This window comes from Haliotis rubra, unplaced genomic scaffold (genome assembly GCF_003918875.1).
Source record: "Haliotis rubra isolate DU_JTF1 unplaced genomic scaffold, ASM391887v1 Scf112, whole genome shotgun sequence".
In the NCBI taxonomy this organism is placed as follows: domain Eukaryota; kingdom Metazoa; phylum Mollusca; class Gastropoda; order Lepetellida; family Haliotidae; genus Haliotis; species Haliotis rubra.
In genome coordinates this window covers 1,279,041-1,301,379 of record NW_025765026.1, presented here as the reverse complement: position 1 = coordinate 1,301,379, position 22,339 = coordinate 1,279,041, and the positions used below count along the sequence as shown (strand labels likewise).

The following is a 22,339-nucleotide window of genomic DNA, read 5'->3' as shown; positions in this document are numbered from 1 at the left end:
TATCTGGCTTTCCGTATGCGCTTGTTTGTGTGCGGACGTATTAACAGATTCGAGCACTCTGTAAGATGTAGTATTGGTTGTCCGATTTCTTGAATAAGAGTTGGAAACCACGTTCTCGCTGGTCAGTAGGCCGTGACCAAATTCAGATGGAGGCTCTGCTTTTGACTGATTTTGAGTAAACTTGTGAGATTAACGCTGGTGGCGGAAAAGCGTACGCGTTGAGTCCTTCCCACGATATGCTTAGTGCGTCTGTTGCCAATGCTAGTGGGTCTGGAACTGGCGATACGAATGTTGTCAGTTGTTTGTTGAATCGAGTGGTAAATAGGTCTATTAGTGTAGTTCCTATTTCCTTGATAATTTGAGTGAATATCTCTGTATGGAGCTCGTTCACTGATATATTGTTGTCACTTGCAACCTATGTGTTGAACTGAGAACTATGATCGACCTCTGCGTAGGGCGTTGTCCATCTCGGTCCAATCAGAACAAGGCATTTTGATTCTGTAGAGTACCCGCGCTGTGATGTCACCGGTGTAGCAGGAAAAGGAACCTTGTATAATATAGTGCCGTCGTTGATATTAGAACAAACGTCGGTCTTCACCGTAGCTTCCCGAAGTTACCCGAGTGACCACGTGTTTCGAGGGTTGATGGTAAACCCACGAAACCTCCCGGCGCGAAATACCTCGCTCTGTAATATTAATGCTGGGTAGGTTATTTTCCTGGCTGTCGTGAAAGTAACTTCAGTCTTGAAGATAATTCCGACTTCCTTATATAAGGTTCAATAAACCTTGCAAGTTGTCAGCTTGTAGACTGTTAAAGCTGAACTTGTTGTACATATTTCTTCTCAGGAAATCGTTGACGATTATGAGTTTTACTCGCTGTAACAAGGCTGCTGTTCAATTTCGTTATTGAATTGTCTGCAGATCTGCGTAATGGTCACGCATGTAGATAATCGTATCGTAGTAGGTAGTCGGCTTGAAGATCCTTAATTAGGCTCTTCATCTGTTGATAAATTAATACAGCGACGTTCTGTGTTGTAAATAGCCTGTGCAATTGTCTTCGCGTAGGCTTGTAGACGGCATATGGCTTACAGTTGATAGACAACTCATGCGATGTCTTGAACGGACTGACGAGTGGCTATATATGAGGAGTGGCTAGTATATGGAGACCTTGAAGGAGACTTCCTCGGCAAACGCCGGGGACTTCGCGAAGATCTCGAAGTAACGCTTCTAGATCTTCTGGGTGAAGTAGACTTGGAGCCACTTAGCCTTCGCGACCTTCGCGACCTTCGCGAAAGTATCGAATCAGAGTCCGATCAATATATGAGCGCTTGCTTCGCGAACGACCTCTGTGTTCTACAGGGTGTGGGCTCGGGCGGCGCTCCGCTAACTCAATATATGAGCTTGCTTCATAAGCGACCTCTGTGTTCTACAGGGTGTAGGCTCGGGCGAAGCGCTCCTTCTCTCGCGATATCCCTCGCGCAACTAGTGAGGCTCTAGCTCCTTCGCGGAGGCGGCCTGGGACTTCCTTAGCGAAGTGTTCGCTACGGGCTGGGTTGCCCTTCTTCGCTGGAGGGCGTCTGTGGGCTCAAAGGCCCTGGCACGCTGAAGCCAAAGCGGGCTCTAAGGCCCTGTATGACTTAGTATGGGGTGGGCTCTGAGGCCCGTGGCTCTGAGGCCTCTGTAAGCCGTAACGGTCTTCCATCAGCCTCATGATTTGGTTGACCAGGTCGTCTGGGATGGTCTGCGCTGGCGTTGAGGGTGTCCTCTCTGTGATAGTGACGGGACCCTCAGTTATAATCTCCGGCGTCAGCGTAGGCATCTCTGATTGCATGTTGATCCGCTGAAGTGACGGTAGCCGATACTGGTCACTTCTTATGACATACATCTGGAATGATAATCGAAATGTCATCATCATATTAATATAATTCTGAATATCAGAAGCAAAGTTTGTTTTTTTAGTAGCCTTCGTGGATTTCCCTTTGACGAGGCTGTAGACCTGGGGGTTCGGAGCGTACGTTGAGACGACGTGGAAGCTCTTCTAGTCTTAGACTGTGATGAAGGAACGTCCTGGGAAGCAGGTCGCTTCTAGGATATAGCGGACTGCGCCCCACGCTTATCCCGAAGGTAACTCAGGATATATCTGACTCGATCTATTAGCCATGACTGAAGATTGTTTCGAGATTTATCTGCCTTCCGTCTCAAAACGGAACATAAATATTTATCAAAGGCAGAAATTGGTAAATTAATACATAATTTACAACGAGAAACAATAGAACATGGAGTAATGCAACTAGGGCATTTTAAATGTGGATCGGTAGCAGAGTAACGTAATTTACAAACAGTGCAGATTTTTATTAACGCAAACTGCTGAGCAAACATGGCGAACCGTGAATCAAGCAGCAGAAACACGAATAATTATCAATGCATGTTGAATAATGATACTAGTTACACCTCTATAGATGAATATAAGAGGTAACAAACTAAATATAAATAAAGGATATAGTGTGCAGGGAGACACAGGTGCTCTCACGTCTTGCTCACTGGGCGAAGAAGGAGAGAGTGAGGCACATGGGTTCAGGTGGCGCCCTCGTTCCCGCGCTTGCGGAAGGGAGGTAACTCGTGGTGGGTACTAATGAGTGATTTTTTATTGAAGGGAACTTCAATTGGGAGATACAAGTGTTCCACTAGGTTCGCAAGAAGAAGAAGACAAGCAATAAGCATGAGTCAGGATAAGGAAAAATTACTTAAATAACAAATATCACTTCAAGAAACATCTACCTAATGTAGACCGAGGGAATAAATTTTGAGACATGCTCTAAAATGTGTTTTTACTGATGAAAATACCAAAAACTTAGAAAAATAAGGGGTAGTTGGACGTTATTTGAAACAAACATTAACTGCCTGTGTTACGTCATCAGCATGCACGGTATCGACAGGTGAAATTGACACCTGAGCACACGCTTTCGCTGAGGGTCATCTCAATAGATGTTTTCTGCAAAATGTTGAATATGTGCATTATAGTATACATTATCAGTTATGTAAGGGATCATTTGTGTATGTGTGTTTGTTTTGAAATAAACATACGAATTACTGTACATTGAAAAGAATCCTATCACTTGTGTTATCTTATCGACTGATTGTAGAAATGTGCAACGTTTTAATAAATGTTTTGCATGTCAACAGTATATTTCATTGAAAACATATGGATGTAATTCGGTCAGTTTAATCTAGTTGTGAACATTGGCCAAAGATTTAACGAAGTCACTGGTGTAGCTTCTTTAGAATATATATATTTTTCTTCTCATAAAGTTTGTAGACCGCCCGTCTAAGCACTCTCTTGTCAAAGTTGTCAAGGATGGTTTTACGTCCCGGTTTTGCATTTGAGACGGTCCCTGTCTTGTCTGATTTGTTTACAATATTGTAAACTTGTTGGTAAGACATGCCAACAGCTCTACAAGTTCTGTAATAAACCCTTTCTAAACTAATGAAAGGTTTACCTGTCTTTTTTAAGCAGTAAAAACCTATAAACCTTTGCAACAATCGACTGCAAATCGTTGGCCATAGTGGACGCTGTGATAAAGATGTGCATGCATGACGGGAAACTTATTTATCAAGACTTAACATTTATATTAATATTTCTTCAATAAAGAAAACGATACTTTAGTAAAGTAACACAAACATTCAACATTTATTTGTTTAGGATAAACGTTAATTCATATTTTTACACCGCCTGTATTATTAGCATAAATGTAAAGACTATTTCAGATTTCTGTTGTTGAACTCTGAAAAAATCTTAAGTTGCTGTTTTGGTACCAAATTCTCTCCTGTAAACTGCCCTTTAAATGCATGGGAATGTTAAATCGATTGAAATAAAAATTAGGTAGACAATAGGCGACTTGATATATTGACAACATAGTACATTTATCACCTTTATAAAGATACTAAGGCTAAAAAGCATTTTTCTAGCATTTCCGACAGTACTTTAGCTGCTCCAGACGTTGTGTGTAGAGATGGGATATTACTGCCAGAGGGAAGATGGCAGGGCCCCTTGAACTAAGACTGGTTTCTACCATGTAGTTCACTAGTTCTGATAGTACTAGTGGATAGACATCTGGTTCAGCTTCACTCTGACGGGAGGTTTTCTCTAGACTTCTGAGGTGAGTAGTTTCCCTATTGTAAAGGGCAGTCAGACATTTGCGAAGATACTTTAGCTCCTGTGCAATGGCATCTGCACCACTCAGTTTAGCTAAAAGTTTACCATCATTAAGTGTTGTGCAGTCTGTTGTTCAGATTCATAGTCATGATCTGTTGCACATCTGATTTAGGAGCTATGCTATCACACAATACGCAAGCTTCACAATCATGACTTGCCCGACGGTGTTTAGCTTGCCTTTTATCTGACTCGCTTTGAACATCACAATGCCGTTTTCTAGCACGTTCCAGCTTTGTGTTGTTAAACATGAGTCTACAACTTATGTGGTATTTTGCCATAATCGTTCTCAATGTTGCCTCTATGCCACCACCTTCATCCAGCCTTGATGGGTCAAAGGTAAGTGGCATTTCAGACATCTCGTGAAACAGAGGCACATTTGTGGCAATCGTGGTGTAGGCATCATGTTCTGGAACATGATGTGTAGGAGGTGAAGTCAGATTTTCATTTTTCTTTTCTTTTTGACATAGGCAGCATTTTGTTCAGTCAGTCTGCCTCTTAGTTATGATCCGATTACCACTTGGCACATATTGAAAAAAGAGGCAGCCATTTTGGAATTTTGCGTGGCTAACGCCCTTTTATGAAAGAGTGGTCCTTTGAGAATGTATGTGCCAAATTGTATGCTTGCATAATTAAGTGAACTATTTTGGGTAATTTTTGTATTTATCTGCTCCACTACTGGTGATTGCCCCAATGATAAATGCTGAATCCCTAGATTCAAATACTATAGGACTGAACCCCTCTTATTTCAACACTGCTTACAGAATGTATCAAATGTTCAGTGACACAAATGCATGAATCACAAAAATTTATACAAACCTGTAGAGGTTATGAATTCTTTGAAGAAAGTCCTCCTTGGGGTACATATAAGCATTAAAATATCCATTTTAAATCCTACAACAGTTGTAACTATATTTTTAATAAAATATTTACAAAACAAAAAACTTGTTTTGTCTTGTGAGACCACCCCTACAGGGCCCCACCGGACCAACACAGCCAAGAGCAGGTAACTCTCGCCGTCTACCTCGTACCTCACTTTTCATGCTGAACGTGTCAGACAGAATGGGGAGGCGGTGGTCAGATACCCAAGGAGGACTTTCTTCAAAGAATTCATAACCTCTACAGGTTTGTATAATTCTTTTCAGAAGAAGTCCTCCTTGGGGTACATATAAGCATATGACAGACTCCCAAAGATATTTGAGACGGGAGTGGCATTCTGTCTGGCAACAACTAAACCCGTGGTGGAGTGAAATCTACAACCGATCACGAGGAAATAGAAAACATCGAGCCACCTGACCGCTGATGTCAATCAGACGGGCGGAATTAGAGAGCCCAAGCTTATATGTCAATATTGGCTCAATATCAATGACATAAAACCCCACTCCCCAACCATTACAATGGAAGGAATGTATGGGGACATGCCGAAACAACTCCCAACCCTAATATAGCCCCAGCCAGACAAGCGCATGCAGAGGTATAAGGGTAGGAAAGCTTAAAAATTAAACGCTACAAAGCCAATAACCCAGGAGTCGAGCTAATAAGTACTGCAAACTAATGCTCGAAAGCACCCCTGTTTGGAAGAGGGCTTGCCTATCTGGCTGGACTGAAGCGGCGGTGTCTCCAGGGTGGGGACCCTCGGAGAGACGCTTGGCGTCTGTCCATCTGACTGCGTGAGGTTGACAATTCCGCCCAGTTTAGTAACTGATGGTGAGGACCCCAGACTCAACAGTTATCTGAAACCACGATGAGTCAGTAAGCAATATGCGGGTGACAACACCGCACTCGCGATCTGGCTATCTGAGCTGTAATAAACCTCAATTTGGTGAACACCCTTGGCACGTAATGTAGCCTAAGGAGAGCACACGAAACTGGTAGCACATCCCGTCAAACAAGAAACCCGAAGGTAAATCTTGAAATCAGGGTGCAATGGAACAAGGAAGTGCAGCGACCTCGAGGTCGATTGGCGTGCGTAATCCCTGTCTCGGCAGATGAGATCACCGGTAGCGGTGTCTCCATCTTGAAGGACAGTACCTCTATAAACTTGTTCAGCTCTCCAGATGAGAATGGGTCTGAACATTCCGTTTATAATGGCAACTATGAAATAAGTGAGTCAAACGCCACATATTCCTGACCATTGGAAACCACCACACTGGTTACTAGCCCAGCAAAGACTGGATCTGGAGCGCGAATTATTGTCGCTGTCTCCGGGAGGCCGACACTGGAGTGTGTCAGGCTCACCGGTGTTCGCGGCAGAATATAGTAACCCAGCAGTCGGCAACTTAGCGTTTGCGATGCCTGGGCACCTGAGGAAGTAACGAAGCTCAACAGACTTCCGTATTCCTCGAAACTGTCCCGGGCATATATGCCCATAACCGCCCTCATCATTTGACTGGCACAGCTACAATGCAGTCCCTAGCCAGATGAGAGTTGCCCCCGTCAGATGCCTCCCAGAGTTGCCGACGAAAAAATTCCACCGGCGCTCTCTCCCCTTTCCACCAGCTCCCTCAGCAGCACTGAGAGATGCGCCGAGTTGAGCATACAGCGTTGAGCTGTGAAGGGGAATGAACAGCAGACTTAAGGGAGAGTGTGAGGCCTTGTCCCGGATGCCGTGCTGGAAGCAGGCTTCCCTCTGGGAGGCGAACTCCAACGGTTCGGGTAGTCGACATGGACAACACCTGAGGCAACACAGCCGCGATTCTATCTCGCACTTGCCCTCAGGGACGAACCTACTTAGTGGTAAGTTCAAAGTAGCGAAATGAGCCGAAGCTCAAATCGACTTGTCCACTGTCTGCGAGCCTGAACCCGATTCCGAGGCACATGTGAGAAGCCTGACAATCAAGGTTTCACAAGCACTCAGACAGACCTCGGGCGGTGGTGACAGTCACACCGGCACACTTTCGATGGCATCTAGGTCAATACATCGATAGACATCAGGCCGAGACCTGAACTACCGGAGCCGAGACCTGAACTACGAGTCGGGAATCTGCGCCCTACCAGTGCGAAGCCTGGGTCGGCTACCCACGGAGGTTCAGAGAATCCGCCAGAGCGAAGCTCAGCTGTTCTAGGACCGAACCCGATCGAGATGCATCGTAGGGAGTAGCCTGATAAATCAGGTTTCCCCAAGTAATCTCCAAAGCGCAATGAGCGTATAGTCAAACATATCATTATAGCACTATATAAATACCCATACATACACATGTATGTATGTGTAAGTGCTTTCGGTCGGTTGGTTCGAGTTGAACCCGATCCCCAACACATGGGGTGGCCTGACAATGCAGGGCTCCCTGGTGTACAAGGTAACCTCGGCGTCGAGGTGATCGGCAGCTTCGTCACACTCAGCGGCCTCTTGGCCAGGGCATCGATAGACATCAGGCGAGACCTGAGCTAACAGCCCGGGGATCTGCTCAACACGAAGACATCAAGAGAGGCATACCAAACAGTGCCCGTGGGGGTTCAGTACCCAATTCCGCCGCAAGACGGGTTAATAGCATATGACTGGTTAAAGCGTTCAAAACGGACCCGCCCTCTTGAAGGGGCGAAGGGACGTATGTACACCCAAACCCGACCCAATCTGAAAGGATGGTAAGGCTAATACGATGTAGTGATATGAAATATATCGACATTGAACACAGAACCGATACCTATGACCAGTTACTAACTTGGTTAGGGTGGCAGGTCACTCTCCACTGGAGAGAACCGAAAGACCGAACCGAGCACGATCCTTAGAATGCGTGTCAAGTTGGTAATGCAGAAGGAAGGCGTTCTGCTGGCTCCAAAGAGCGACAGAACCGATCTCTTCATTGAGCAGTGCTGCTGTGTAATGCCAACAAAGCGGCATCTGCCCTACCCAGTCTGCCTTCAACCCCTCGGGGGGAGGTAAACCTTATCATTGTAACCATACAATTACGGAAACAAGCCAACAAGATAAAGTGCGCTTGCTAGCAGACTCCCCTGTCTTCCCGCCACCAAACAGCTCACATGGGTACCCGTACGGATCCCTGTTGTTCGCTTTCGTTTAGTGACAGGCACGGGTGAGCAATCAAAGATTGGTCCCGGTGCGGAAGGCTGGTTAAAGGGTGGAAGTGCGATATGAGCAGTCACGGAAAGCAATATCGCACTGAGAGTGGTAGGTATCCGAGTCGAATACGGACATGATCAGTATAAAATACTGTCAGTGTCAGGTCAGTGGGAATCGCATGGATGTACCCGACCCTTCTACCAGAGTTCACAACAAAAGTAAAGTCGTCTTCCACGCCAACAAGTGAAGTGAGAGAGCGATATACTTGAAAAATTAGGGCCAGACAGCCAATTGTGAATAAGTGGCAATTTTAAGGTGGGCTGGGTCGCCGACGAAGGCGGTCGAACCCTGTTCATGCCAGCTACGACGGCGTTATGCGAGAGGATGCTGCCTAGGCAGAGCACCATCGAGCGAGGTGTGAAGCGTGGAAATAGCCATGGAGTACCCGGCAATGGTGGAGGTCATAAGGCTCTCAACCAAAACGAGGTTATAGTAACTCCAATATCCGAACTAAATCCGCAGAATAGGGATTATGAAATCCCCTATCTGCACACCACCAGCCCACCTATCAACACACTGAGCGGGTGTCAAATCCCAGGCAGAATTGTGTCTGCAACGGTTGCAGGAATTCCGTGTGTTATACCCGACAGAGGCCAAGCCACCCAGTGAATCCGAGGATTGGTGTGGCGCCCGATGCAGAGTGAGAATGTCTGGCGAAGAGGTAATTGAATCCCGGTGTGCGGATCGAACACCAACCTGACTGCTGTCAATTCCAGCACATTGATGTGCAGGTTGTGACTTCGTCTCAAGAGGCTGCAGGTCACCCAGAACATCGCCCTAACCCGGTAGGGATGTATCTGGCTGGACTGAGAGCGGCGGTGTCTCCAGGGTGGGGACCCACCGGAGAGACGCTTGACGTCTGTCCATCTGACTGCGTGAGGTTGACAATTCCGCCCAGTTTCAGTAACTGATCGCGTGAGGACCCCAGACTCAACAGTTATCTGAAACCACGATGAGTCAGTCGCCTATGTACGGGTGACAACACCGCACTCGCGATCTGGCTATCTGAGCTGTAATAAACCTCAATTTGGTGAACACCCTTGGCACCGTAATGTAGCCTAAGGAGAGCACACGAAACTGGTAGCACATCCCGTCAAACAAGAAACCGAAGGTAAATCTTGAAATCAGGGTGCAATGGAACAAGGAGGTACGCAGCGACCTCCGAGGTCGATTGGCGTGCGCCAATCCCCTGTCTCGGCAGATGAGATCACCGGCGTGTGTCTCCATCTTGAAGGACAGTACCTCTATAAACTTGTTCAGCTCTCAGATGAGAATGGGTCTGAACATTCCGTTTGTAATGGCAACTATGAAATAAGTGGAGTCAAACCCCACATATTCCTGACCATTGGAAACCACCACACTGGTTGCCTAGCCCAGCAAAGACTGGATCTGGGCACGGGGGTATTGTCGCTGTCTCCGGGAAGCCGACACTGGAGTGTGTCGCCCGCCCGGTGTTTCGCGGCAGAATATAGTAACCCCAGCAGTCGGCAACTTAGCGTTTGCGATGCCTGGGCACCTGAGGAAGTAGCGAAGCTCAACAGACTTCCGTATTCCTCGAACTGTCCCGGGCATATATGCCCATAACCGCCCTCATCATTTGACTGGCACAGCTACAATGCAGTCCCTAGCCAGATGAGAGTTGCCCCCGTCAGATGCCGCCCAGAGTTGCCGACGAAAAAATTCCACCGGCGCTCTCTCCCCTTTCCACCAGCTCCCTCAGCAGCGCTGAGAGATGCGCCGAGTTGAGCATACAGCGTTGAGCTGTGAAGGGGAAAGAACAGCAGACTTAAGGGAGAGTGTGAGGCCTTGTCCCGGATGCCGTGCTGGAAGCAGGCTTCCCTCTGGGAGGCGAACTCCAACGGTTCGGGTAGTCGACATGGACAACACCTGAGGCAACACAGCGCGATTCTATCTCGCGACTTGCCCTCAGGGACGAACCTACTTAGTGGTAAGTTCAAAGTAGCGAAATGAGCCGAAGCTCAAATCGACTTGTCCACTGTAATGAGCCTGAACCCGATTCCGAGGCACATGTGAGAAGCCTGACAATCAAGGTTTCACAAGCACTCAGACAGACCTCGGAGCGGGCGAGGTGACAGTCACACCCGGCACACTCGATGGCATCTAGGTCAATACATCGATAGACATCAGGCCGAGACCTGAACTACCGGAGCCGAGACCTGAACTACCGAGTCGGGAATCTGCGCCCTACCAGTGCGAAGCCTGGGTCGGCGCTACCCACGGGTTCAGAGAATCGCAGAGCCCGAAGCTCAGCTGTTCTAGACCGAACCCGATCCCGGGCTGCGTAGGAGTAGCCTGATAAATCAGGTTTCCCCAAGTAATCTCCAAAAGCGCACTGAGCGTATAGTCAAACATATCGTATAGCACTATATAAATACCCATACATACACATGTATGTATGTAAGTGCTCGGGTCGGCGGTTCGAGTTCGAACCCCGATCCCCAACACATGGGAGTGGCCTGACAATGCAGGGCTCCCCTGGTGTACACGGGTAGACCTCGGCGCGTCGAGGTGATCGGCAGCTCGTCACACTCAACGGCCTCTTGGCCAGGGCATCGATAGACATCAGGCGAGACCTGAGCTAACAGCGCCGGGGATCTGCTCGCCGTGCGGGCCGAAGCCCAGGTCGGTGCTAGTCCGATCTGCAGTCCCGAGACACAAGGGAGTAGCCTGGCAATGCAGGTTGCCCCTGGTGGACACAGGTAGACCTAGGACTAGGAGCGCCGAGGTGATCGACAGCTCCGTGGAACCAAGACCGGGGCGCCGAGAGGAACCTGCCGATATACAGGTTTCCCGGGCAACCCCGACTGACCACGTGGCGCCGAGGTGTCCCGAGCTGGTCGGTCGCTTAGGCGACCGCCAGTCAGGGCACCAGGGCAAAACCTGCAGGGCAAAACCTGCATCGCCGGCCAGAAGCCCGTGGCGAACCTGAGCCCGAAGCTAGGTTGCCACAAGGTGCCCGGCGCCGAGGTGTCCCCGAGTTGGTCTGCGCCTAGGCGACCGCCAGTCAGGGCACCAGGCGAAGACAGGGCAAAACCTGCATCGCCGGGCGCCAGAAGCCCGTGGCGAACCTGAGCCCGAAGCTAGGTCGCCACAAGGTGCCGAAGGCACACCATCACCTGAGCGAAGCCAGGATCAAGCTGCCTGGGAGGGCGTTCTCCCGAGCCAGAGCTCGGGCCGCAGCCAACCCCCAGATCGTCCGATCCACCCCGACGACAGGCGTGCTGAGCTCCTTGCGGAACCCAGACAGCACCGTGTCAATCGGGCGGGATTTCACCACAGGCGACACCTGGTGAACTTACCTTCGAGATCAACACTGCGAGCCGAAGCTCCTTACGGAGCCCGGACATTGCGCTATCAATCATCGACTTGACATTATGTTGAAGAATATGTTGCTGCAATAGTGAAGCAAATTGAGTCATATTTAAGTCAGCAACATTGTTTGCGGGGAAACGATAAAGGGATTTCCTTAGAAACCTTTTATCAAATATTATCCCCCGCCTGAAGCAGATTAGTGAAAAACATAAAATCTGCGTGTCGGAAAGAATGCGCGCGAGGCGCAGAAACCCAGACAAAAACCACAACCTCGGCCTATGAGCCACGTTGTGTGTAAACGTATGAAATATGTATCATAATACAACATAATGTAACAGGAATATTGACGCAAGGGCGTTTATTATGAGCATCCTTGATCGTCGTGAGCGTCCTCGGCTAAACACCGGAGGCACACTTTATGACCATCCTGTGGCGGTAGTGTGCATGGCACAACGCACAGGGCTTAAACTGCAACAAACAGAACCACGCCAGTGTTACTAGCAGGAACTGTGAAGCAGCAAACACATAAACACAAGTAATAGCAAGAATAATCCGCACGGGCGATATATAAATGCTACAAGCTACAGCCATTTAAATACTAAACATACAATGCAAAGCAGAAAAAAGGCTAGCCACCCCTGCGTGTACTAGTGATAGAGTAAAGTTGAGAGATATCTAAAGCGAACACTATCAAAATTACTCAACAACGACTTACCACAAATTAAGCTGAAAAGAAAGAGAATTTAGGCAAGCCTACCATATAATATGCAAACATAATATATGAACTCCCTACTACAAGCTACCAAGAACATATAGCAAGGAAACCACGATCGGCAAGGTCCGCCATTTTGCCTGCCACATGGCTGGAAAACAGAGAACCCACGGCAAAGTTACAACAAAAGATGAATGAAAATATCCACATATGACGTCCATCTAACGCCCATGCGCGTGAGAAAGGAACCATACATACAGATTGAGACTCTTTTACACTCATCGTATCGGTAGGAGAGCAAACTCGAAACGAACACCACGCACGTCTATTCAACAGAACGACAGCATGAAAAGTGAGGTACGAGGTAGACGGCGAGAGTTACCTGCTCTTGGCTGTGTTGGTCCGGTGGGGCCCTGTAGGGGTGGTCTCACAAGACAAAACGAGATTTTTGTTTTGTAAATATTTTATTAAAAATATAGTTACAACTGTCGTAGGATTTAAAATGGATATTTTAATGCTTATATGTACCCCAAGGAGGACTTCTTCTGAAAAAGAATTTGCAAATACTCTAACAATAACTCAAATTCAGAAAGATACTTTCAGTCATAGTCGCGGTATGTCACTTCATGGAACGAGGACCTTTTCAGTAACCAGTGTAGTGATTAGTCTCGACGGTAACCATGGTTATACTCACTCGTTCATTCTCAAACAGGTATAAATGCTTTTCTGTTCCATTCAACATTGTGTAGAAGTACTTCCACTTCTTCGTCTTCTCACCTGCAATTTGTGAACAATAGTTTAGTAACAAATAACGTCTTTCCTAAATTACCACTAAATGCTGCTTATAATAATACAGAGATAATATATATGTAATCGTGAATAAAATCATCAAAGTGATTTAAAGCACTATTCACCAAGCCCTAAGGTGAAAAGTCAAAGGGAGACAACTCACTTCTCTTGTACAGGTAACCTGTCATCTCAATGCGGTCATCACGATTGTTCAGCAAACTTGGTCCAGATCTCATTATAGATGCATATAGTGTGTTCCTCTCAGACAGAGTTAACCGCTTGTCCAGATGACCATCAAATGCATCAATATTATCCTGAAAACATAAATAATTCAGTTGGGTTGTATTTCGACTTCTGTTTTCAACGCCAGGTTTCCTTTGATGATGGAACGGTGTCCCCAGAAGTTGGAGAGTTTGGGGAAACGTCACCAAGGTGTTTGGGATGTTAGAAAAGATTGGCGGAATGTTACAAAGGTGTACTGAAATGCTGAACGGATATAAACTAATATCGAAAACTTTCAGTGTTGGTTTATATATTTGTTTGTTGTTTAACACCACACTCAGCAATATTCCATCTATATCTCGGTGGAATGCAAATAATCGAGTCTGGATCACACAATCCAGTGATCAACATCATGCGCATCGATCTACGCAACTGGCATACAATGACATGTGTCAACCAAGCCAGGGAGCCTGACCACCCGATCCCGCTAGTCGCCTCTTACGACAAGCATGGGTTGCTGAAGACCAATTCTAACCCAGATCCTCATAGGTTAATATCAGAAAGTGTACTAAGAAGTTGGAAATATTTAAGGGAATTATCGAAAGTTGTGAGAGATTTGAGGGAATGATAGAAAGGGCTTCCTGGAATGTCAGAAAGACTTTGGGAAACGTTGACAAGTGTCCTCAGATGTTATGCAGGGATGCAGGAGAAACTTACCCTATACACTGGGTTGACCAGCTTGTACCCTTCCACTATCTCCTCTGTCCTGTACCGCTCAATAATACCATCCAGACTAAGACAAGAGAAGACAGAACAGAATAGAGACAAACATTAGTTCAACAAATTCAATCAAAATGTCAACTTTTAAGCATGACAGCAAACCTTCAGACACTGATCATACAGATGTAACACAGAGACTCATTGCCTGTAACAACTGAAAACAATTGATTAAAGGTGTTTCTGCCTTTCTTCCGATTCATAATCTTTTTTTAGACAAATTCTGTGGTAAGGCTTATATATCCTACAATAGTGTTCATCCACACTAAGCAGGTAGTACTCTAATCTCTTAGAATTGGCACCTATTAAGATTGAAGAGCAGGTTCCCCGCTTCCTATGCTTGTCATATGAGACGACTAACACGGGGATCAGAGCATCAGGCTCGGCTACAGATGATTGCATGGCAAACCACTACAACCTGGATCTTTGGTGACTAAATTGTGATGTTTAATGTCTCAGAGATGAAACAAATGTTTCCATTGTTACCTCTCCTCTTACATTTCACACAAAAGATTAAAATATATAACATCTGGCATAAGTAGATGTACCTGTCAAAGTAGCGCCCTCCTACAAACAACTTCTTGCCCTTCTTTTCAATACGAAAGCGTCTGACCATATCACTAAGGAAAAACAGTGAGAGAGCACCGGGAGAATTGTCACTTGGACGCACCAGGTAGCTGCCAGGTCCAGCTGAAACAAGAGATGGATCTCATCATTCAGTGATGTTTGTCTGCACTAAGTCCTTTGGTCAACATGTGAAGCAGTAACTTGTTACCAAAAGTGAATACTGTCCATTCGGCATCTGCTTTACAAGACTGCTTCTGTATGTACTTTAACAAACTCAGCTTACAAAATATCATTAGAATTCAGCCTCAAACTGGTAGTTTCAGGAGCAGGAGTAGATACTTATAACTGTCATCAGTAGAATTATACTATCTTAATTATAAAACAATTGTGCAGCAGGACTTATTTATCGCACAAACAATTAAGAATAATTGTCTGAATTTTGTTCAAGAAATTATGTGTTGGTGCAGTTTTGTACACAAAAATGTTCCATTTAATACTGAACATTGCTTGGCTCCAGTTTATTTGTTATATATGCATGTTAATATGTGACACACATTTCTGGCACGAAGACGGCGATGACCCAGATACTCACCATGACCTAGTTTTGTTACAGCTTCATCTTTTGTGATATTGCAGTGGAAGTACGGACACCTATCAACTGGATCATCTGTACCATTCTGAAACAAACACTGGCAGAGTTGAGTTGAAGGCTGTAGTCAGCAATTTACACTGTATGGCGAGTTTAGGGCTGTAGTCAGCGATTTACGCTGTATGGTGAGTTTAGGGCTGTAGTCAGCGATTTACGCTGTATGGTGAGTTTAGGGCTGTAGTCAGGGATTTACGCTGTATGGTGAGTTTAGGGCTGTAGTCAGCGATTTACGCTGTATGGTGAGTTTAGGGCTGTAGTCAGCGATTTACGCTGTATGGTGAGTTTAGAGCTGTAGTCAGCGATTTACGCTGCATGGTGAGTTTAGGGCTGTAGTCAGCGATTTATGCTGTATGGTGAGTTAGGGCTGTAGTCAGCGATTTACACAGTATGGTGAGTTTATGTTCAAAGGGTATAATCATGATAAAGACAATGATATTCAATAAGCTTTGTCACCTGATCTAATTTTGTATTATATAATGACAAGCGATGGGACCTTACATCAACCCAAGTATGGCGAGGTTTCAGATATAGTAGAGTTTGGGGAAAAGTTCCATCAACTAACAGAAAGTTTTATGGCCTTTCCAAAACTATGGCATTTAACAGGTAAGCATCATCAAACATTTGACTCCTTTGACAACATCCCGTTGATAATGAATCTAGGACATATTACTTAACTCACCAGGTCTTCCACAAGGGCAGCGGGGATGATGCCGCTCTCATCATTTTTCACTGACGTCACCCACAGCCAGCCATTCTCCAGCTCATTCTGCACAATGAACGTTTCGCCTTTCTCAAAACTGAAGAATTATAAAATCTTGACTCAAGGCATGGTCACGAAAATTACAATCACCAAACAAAATCTGACAGCACTACAACCATTACAGTATCTAAAAGTGTCAACTACATCAAGGTGTGGAACTGAACAATGCAATATGCCAGCTGTATGACAGCAGTCTGTATATAGTCAAATCTGGACCAGACAATTCAGTGACTGAAAGCATGTGTAGCTATCCACACAGTTGGGACTCAATAACAGCATCAGTGAGTCTGACCACCTAATACCACTTCTTATGACGTGACTCACGGGTTGAGTGGTCAGGCTTGCCGACTTGCTTCATGCATATATGTTTGATGGACGTTCTTACTGGTGGTTTTATTACAAGAGACACTGACATAGTTTACATCCAATTCAGGGAGAATTGCTTAAATTTGAATATACAGTTGTTACACGTTAACTTAAAGGGGTTGTCACTGTAGAAAGTTGACATTCCTGGCAAGAGTGATTCTAGTCCATCCGACCCATGAAGGTCCGGGTTAGAATTGGCCTTCAGTAACCCATGCTTGTCGTAAGAGGCGACTAACGGGATCGGGTGACTTGGTTGACACATGTCATTGGTTCCCAATTGCACAGATCGATGCTCATGCTGTTGATCACTGGATTGTCTGGTCCAGGCTCGAATATTTACAGACCGCCGCCATATAGCTGGAATATTGCTGAGTGCAGAGTAAAACTAAACTCACTCACTCACTCACTCACTCACTCTAGTCCATCCAGCACAATTTTGTCTCTTTGCTGAGAATTGTGAAGTGTATTCTACTCAAAGTGTGTTAAAGAACACCTACATAAGAGTACATGCATATTACCACAGATTACCTTTCATTCACGACATACATTAAAGCACTGTCAAACTTTCAGTCATGATTTGACCGCCTCCATGGTGTAGTGGTTAGAGCGTCCGCCCGGGAGAGCGGAAGGTTGCAGGTTCGATCCCCGACTGCGTCATACCAAAAGACGTTAAAATATGGTACTTGTTGGTCCCTGCCTGGCGTTTGCCATTAATGGGTACAACAAGGACTGGTCGGCTCGGAGTCAGTATAATGTGTCTGAGTGGGGTATTCATGCTTCACTGTGGCATGGTATCTCAGTGGGCTAGCACTATAAAACCAGCTTTAGTCTGGGCTAGTACAAGCAGCCGCACATACACATACACACGCATGCACATCGTCATATGAGCGAAATACTCTCAAGCACGACGTAAAACCCAATTTCACCTCACCTCACCTCACCTCAGTCCTGATTTCAATGACTGCACCAACATCTAACAATATTGCATAGATATACAACAATAGCAGACAAGGTAAGCTGACACTGCAACACAACTAACCTTAGTTCATCTGTGTCTGGGATCTTCCGGTAGGACAACATGGCCACAACTCGCCGTCGGTCATCCACAGGCTGAAATATATATATAATTCTGCATTACGGTGCCAGTCATGTTAGTGGGAAGTAAATGTATATCCTTTGTTCAAACCCATGTACACAGATATCATGCTGAGAGACAATGGATCATATATGATCAGGGTGTATGTGGAATCAAACCACTGTTAGCAGATCCTGTGACAACAAAGGGACCGAACTCTGCACAGACAATTGCTGCACTGCAGACTACAGGGTCACCTGTGTGCAGACCTAGTATGCACCGATACTACATACCTCATGCTAACAAATAACAGTGACTGCATTATGAGCACTGCAGACACAAAGCTTATTGATCCAAACACCAATTTCTGAGTTTTCCTTACCCGAGTTTTTCATAAATATCAAATACCCTGTTTCCTTCATTATTCCAGCCCGATAATCAGGGTGTGGCCTACCTCTGGAAGGGGTACAGAGTAGTGTGGGTGTGACCTACCTCTGGAGAGGGTAAAGGCACTGTGGGTGTGGCCTACCTCTGGAGGGGGTACTGTTGGTGTTACCTACCTCTGGAAGGGGTAAAGGTACTGTGGGTGTGGCCTACCTCTGGAGGGGGTATAGGGTACTATGGATGTGGCCTACCTCTGGTACTGTGGCCTGACCTCTCTGGAGGGGTACAGAGTAGTGTGGGTGTGACCCACCTCTACAGGGTAGTGTGGGTGTGACCACCTCTGGAGGGTAAAAGTACTGTGGGTGTGGCCCACCTCTGAGGGGGTACTGTTGGTGTGACCTACTTCTGGAAGGGGTAAAGGTACTGTGGGTGTGGCCTACCTCTGGAGGGGGTATAGGGTACTATGGTGTGACCTACCTCTGGAGGGGGTACAGAGTAGTGTGGGTGTGACCTACCTCTGGAGGGGGTACAGGGTAGTGTGGGTGTGACCTACCTCTGGAGGGGGTATAGGGTACTATGGATGTGGCCTACCTCTGTCGTGGGTACTGTGGGTGTGGCCTACCTCTGGAGGGGGTACAGAGTAGTGTGGGTATGACCTACCTCTGGAGGGGGTACAGAGTAGTGTGGGTGTGACCTACCTCTGGAAGGGTACAGAGTAGTCTGTGTGTGACCTACCTCTGGAGGGGGTACAGAGTAGTGTGGGTGTGACCTACCTCTGGAGGGGTACAGAGTAGTGTGGGTGTGACCTACCTCTGGAGGGGGTACAGGGTAGTGTGGGTGTGACCTACCTCTGGAGGGGGTACAGAGTAGTGTGGGTGTGACCTACCTCTGGAAGGGGTACAGAGTAGTCTGGGTGTGACCTACCTCTGGAGGGGGTACAGAGTAGTCTGGGTGTGACCTACCTCTGGAGGGGGTACAGAGTAGTCTGGGTGTGACCTACCTCTGGAGGGGGTACAGAGTAGTCTGGGTGTGACCTACCTCTGGAGGGGGTACAGGGTAGTGTGGGTGTGACCTACCTCTGTCGTGGGTACTGTGGGTGTGACCTACCTCTGGAGGGGGTACAGAGTAGTGTGGGTGTGACCTACCTCTGGAGGGGGTACAGAGTAGTGTGGGTGTTGCCTACCTCTGGAGGGGGTACAGGGTAGTGTGGGTGTGACCTACCTCTGGAGGGGGTACAGAGTAGTGTGGGTGTGACCTACCTCTGGAGGGGGTACAGGGTAGTGTGGGTGTGACCTACCTCTGGAGGGGGTACAGAGTAGTGTGGGTGTGACCTACCTCTGGAGGGGTACAGGGTAGTGTGGGTGTGACCTACCTCTGTGGAGGGTACACAGAGTAGTGTGGGTGTTGCCTACCTCTGGAGGGGTACAGGGTAGTGTGGGTGTGACCTACCTCTGGAGGGGTACAGAGTAGTGTGGGTGTGACCTACCTCTGGAGGGGGTACAGGGTAGTGTGGGTGTGACCTACCTCTGGAGGGGTACAGAGTAGTGTGGGTGTGACCTACCTCTGGAGGGGGCACAGAGTAGTGTGGGTGTGACCTACCTCTGGAGGGTACAGAGTAGTGTGGGTGTGACCTACCTCTGGAGGGGTACAGAGTAGTGTGGGTGTGACCTCTACCTCTACAGAGTGGCACAGAGTGTGGGTGTGACCTACCTCTGGAGGGGGTACAGAGTAGTGTGGGTGTGACCTACCTCTGGAGGGGGTACAGAGTAGTGTGGGTGTGACCTACCTCTGGAGGGGGTACAGAGTAGTGTGGGTGTGACCTACCTCTGGAGGGGGTACAGAGTAGTGTGGGTGTGACCTACCTCTGGAGGGGTACAGAGTAGTGTGGTGTGACCCACCTCTGGAGGGGTACAGAGTAGTGTGGGTGTGACCTACCTCTGGAGGGTACAGAGTAGTGTGGGTGTGACCTACCTCTGGAGGGGGTACAGAGTAGTGTGGGTGTGACCTACCTCTGGAGGGGGTACAGGGTAGTGTGGGTGTGACCTACCTCTGGAGGGGGTACAGAGTAGTGTGGGTGTGACCTACCTCTGGAGGCACAGAGGTGTAGTGTGGGTGTGACCTACCTCTGGAGGGTACAGGGTAGTGTGTGGTGTGACCTACCTCTGGACCTCTGGAGGGGGTACAGGGTAGTGTGGGCGTGGCCTACCTCTGGAGGGGGTACTATGGGTGTGACCTACCTCTGCAGGGGGTACAGGGTTGTGTGGGCGTGGCCTACCTCTGGAGGGGGTAGTATGGGTGTGACCTACCTCTGGAGGGGGTACAGGGTAGCGCAGCTGTTCCTCCTTCAGGAGCCATGACCACTGTGTGTAGTACCCGATCAGATCCGACAGAGACTCAAACTGACGGCCTCCTATGTAGTAGTCTCCGCACATGGCGATGATTCTGACAATCAGGAAACATTTCTCTATATTACTGCATATAAAACAATATATGACAAACTCATATACAAACTGACATAAAACCACCTCCATGGTGAAGTGGATCAAGCTTCTGCCTGGAGAGCAAGTCAGCAGTTAGATTCCTGTTTGAACCTGTACAAAGATGGCATCTGTTGTTACACTACCTTATTAGTAGGGCTGTAACGATTCACCCAGACCTCGATTCAATTTTCGATACTGGAGGCCTCGATTCAACCATTAGATTTCATTTAACTCTTAGAGTTGGTCTTTTTAACATGAAATCCATCGTCAACTTGGCGATGTCTACTAACAACAATTCACCATTGGATAATCAATGGTCAACCAATCACGTTTCACCTTATTTCAGCACTCGAAACTGCTCGAGTTGAGTCAAAAATACGTTCTGGCTGTTACGGAAATAATTTAAATAGGTTTTCAAATATCGAATCGAAAAAGTGTTGATGGTTATTGAAAATCGAAACTAATGTGTCAGATTCGATTTTCGATAAATCGAACCGAATCATTGCAGCCTACTTGTTACTACAGTATCTGAGTGAGGATCCATGTTAAACTGCAGCATGGTATCTCAGTTGACTAACAATATAAAAGCACATGCCCGCACTTGTTCAAGCAGCTATAAACATGTACGTACTTTGCTATATATGTGCAATGAGCTTGAACACAAAACCCAATTCCATTCCATCTCACCTCACCTCACCTCACCTCACCTCACCTCACCTCACCTCACCTCACCTCACCATACTATACCATGGACTTTGATAAATATAACTGCTTCCAATTAGAAGGTTAGAATTAACTGTCATACAAGCACCATTTGTTGATTCATTCCAAGGATGTGTTCAACTGTAGTGTTTACCAAAAATGACTGGCTGTCAGCTGACTGGCCTTGCCTGGACAGAAAAGGACCTGCTGAAAATGTGGCATCTGATTGGCTGTGTCAAAACAGGAGAAAGTTAACCCAAAATGTATCATCATACTGACCATGCCAATAGAGGACTTACCGAAAATGTGTCAGCTGATTGGCCTTGCCAAGATAGGAGAGGACAAAGGAACCAGGCTTGCGGTCGCTCTCCCGTATGAGGTAGCTCCCCTCCTTGCCCGCTTCCTGGAGTCGCACCTCCGCTGTTTGACGATCCAGACGACCATGGTACCATCTGACAGTAAAATGGTCAAAACATGTAAATCACGTCAATATATTTTATAAAAAGATACACCACTTATCAGTTCTGTAGCAGCATATTTTTCATATGCTAAACAAGTATATTACCAAAGCTCCTCATATTTGCAATATTTCCTAAAGGTAAACACAATACAGATGGTAAAGAAATACACAAATGTAATAGAAATGTAATTAAATGCCCCAAAATACTGCAGGGCTCGATTTAGTGCTTTGTTACTTGCACTGATGCTAGCCAATATTACAAAATGCAACATAGTTATTATTCTAATTTGCACCAGGTGCAGGTCAATTTTTGAGTGGGTAAACTTCTGAATAAAACATCTAAATAACTCAATAGCATATTTCTTTCATTTCACCATAAAATCAGTGCAACTGGAATTTTGTTATCTTAGGTTGCACCTGGTGCAACTAGGTTAACATCTCTTAAATTGAGCCCTGTACTGTGTCATTTTAGAAAAGGTAAAAAGAAAAAACATATAACTGTAAAACAAGACACTTCACTAAGTCCTATTTTTCATATGACATAATGTTATCACTTCGTGATGTCACAGACAATGGACGACATACACCAACCAGCACAGAGAATTGGCTGAAGAGCACATATGCAAATATTACCAAGTTTTCACATTACATTGTTATCATGTTATCTTGAGCATGTTAAATATGCTCCTGACAATGTGACAAGTGACATTTAATGTTTCTATAACACTCCTCAAGTTCTCAAAACTGACAGAAACTGCCATGCAAGCAAAGTATTG

General features: G+C 46.5%; 1 protein-coding gene across 1 annotated transcript in view; it reads right to left on the bottom strand.

Annotated features, from left to right (window-relative positions):
- The window catches only part of LOC124289962 (ras GTPase-activating protein 1-like), a 71,568-nt gene that overhangs the window by 25,438 nt on the left and 23,791 nt on the right, over positions 1-22,339 (bottom strand). The window contains exons 3-11 of the mRNA XM_046726631.1: positions 21,403-21,555; positions 20,228-20,363; positions 17,502-17,572; positions 16,016-16,133; positions 15,280-15,364; positions 14,669-14,810; positions 14,061-14,136; positions 13,285-13,435; positions 13,027-13,109 (exon numbers count right to left, since the gene is read on the bottom strand). Coding sequence (XP_046582587.1) covers positions 13,027-13,109; positions 13,285-13,435; positions 14,061-14,136; positions 14,669-14,810; positions 15,280-15,364; positions 16,016-16,133; positions 17,502-17,572; positions 20,228-20,363; positions 21,403-21,555 — 1,015 coding nt within the window. The remainder of the gene's footprint in view (positions 1-13,026; positions 13,110-13,284; positions 13,436-14,060; positions 14,137-14,668; positions 14,811-15,279; positions 15,365-16,015; positions 16,134-17,501; positions 17,573-20,227; positions 20,364-21,402; positions 21,556-22,339) is intronic.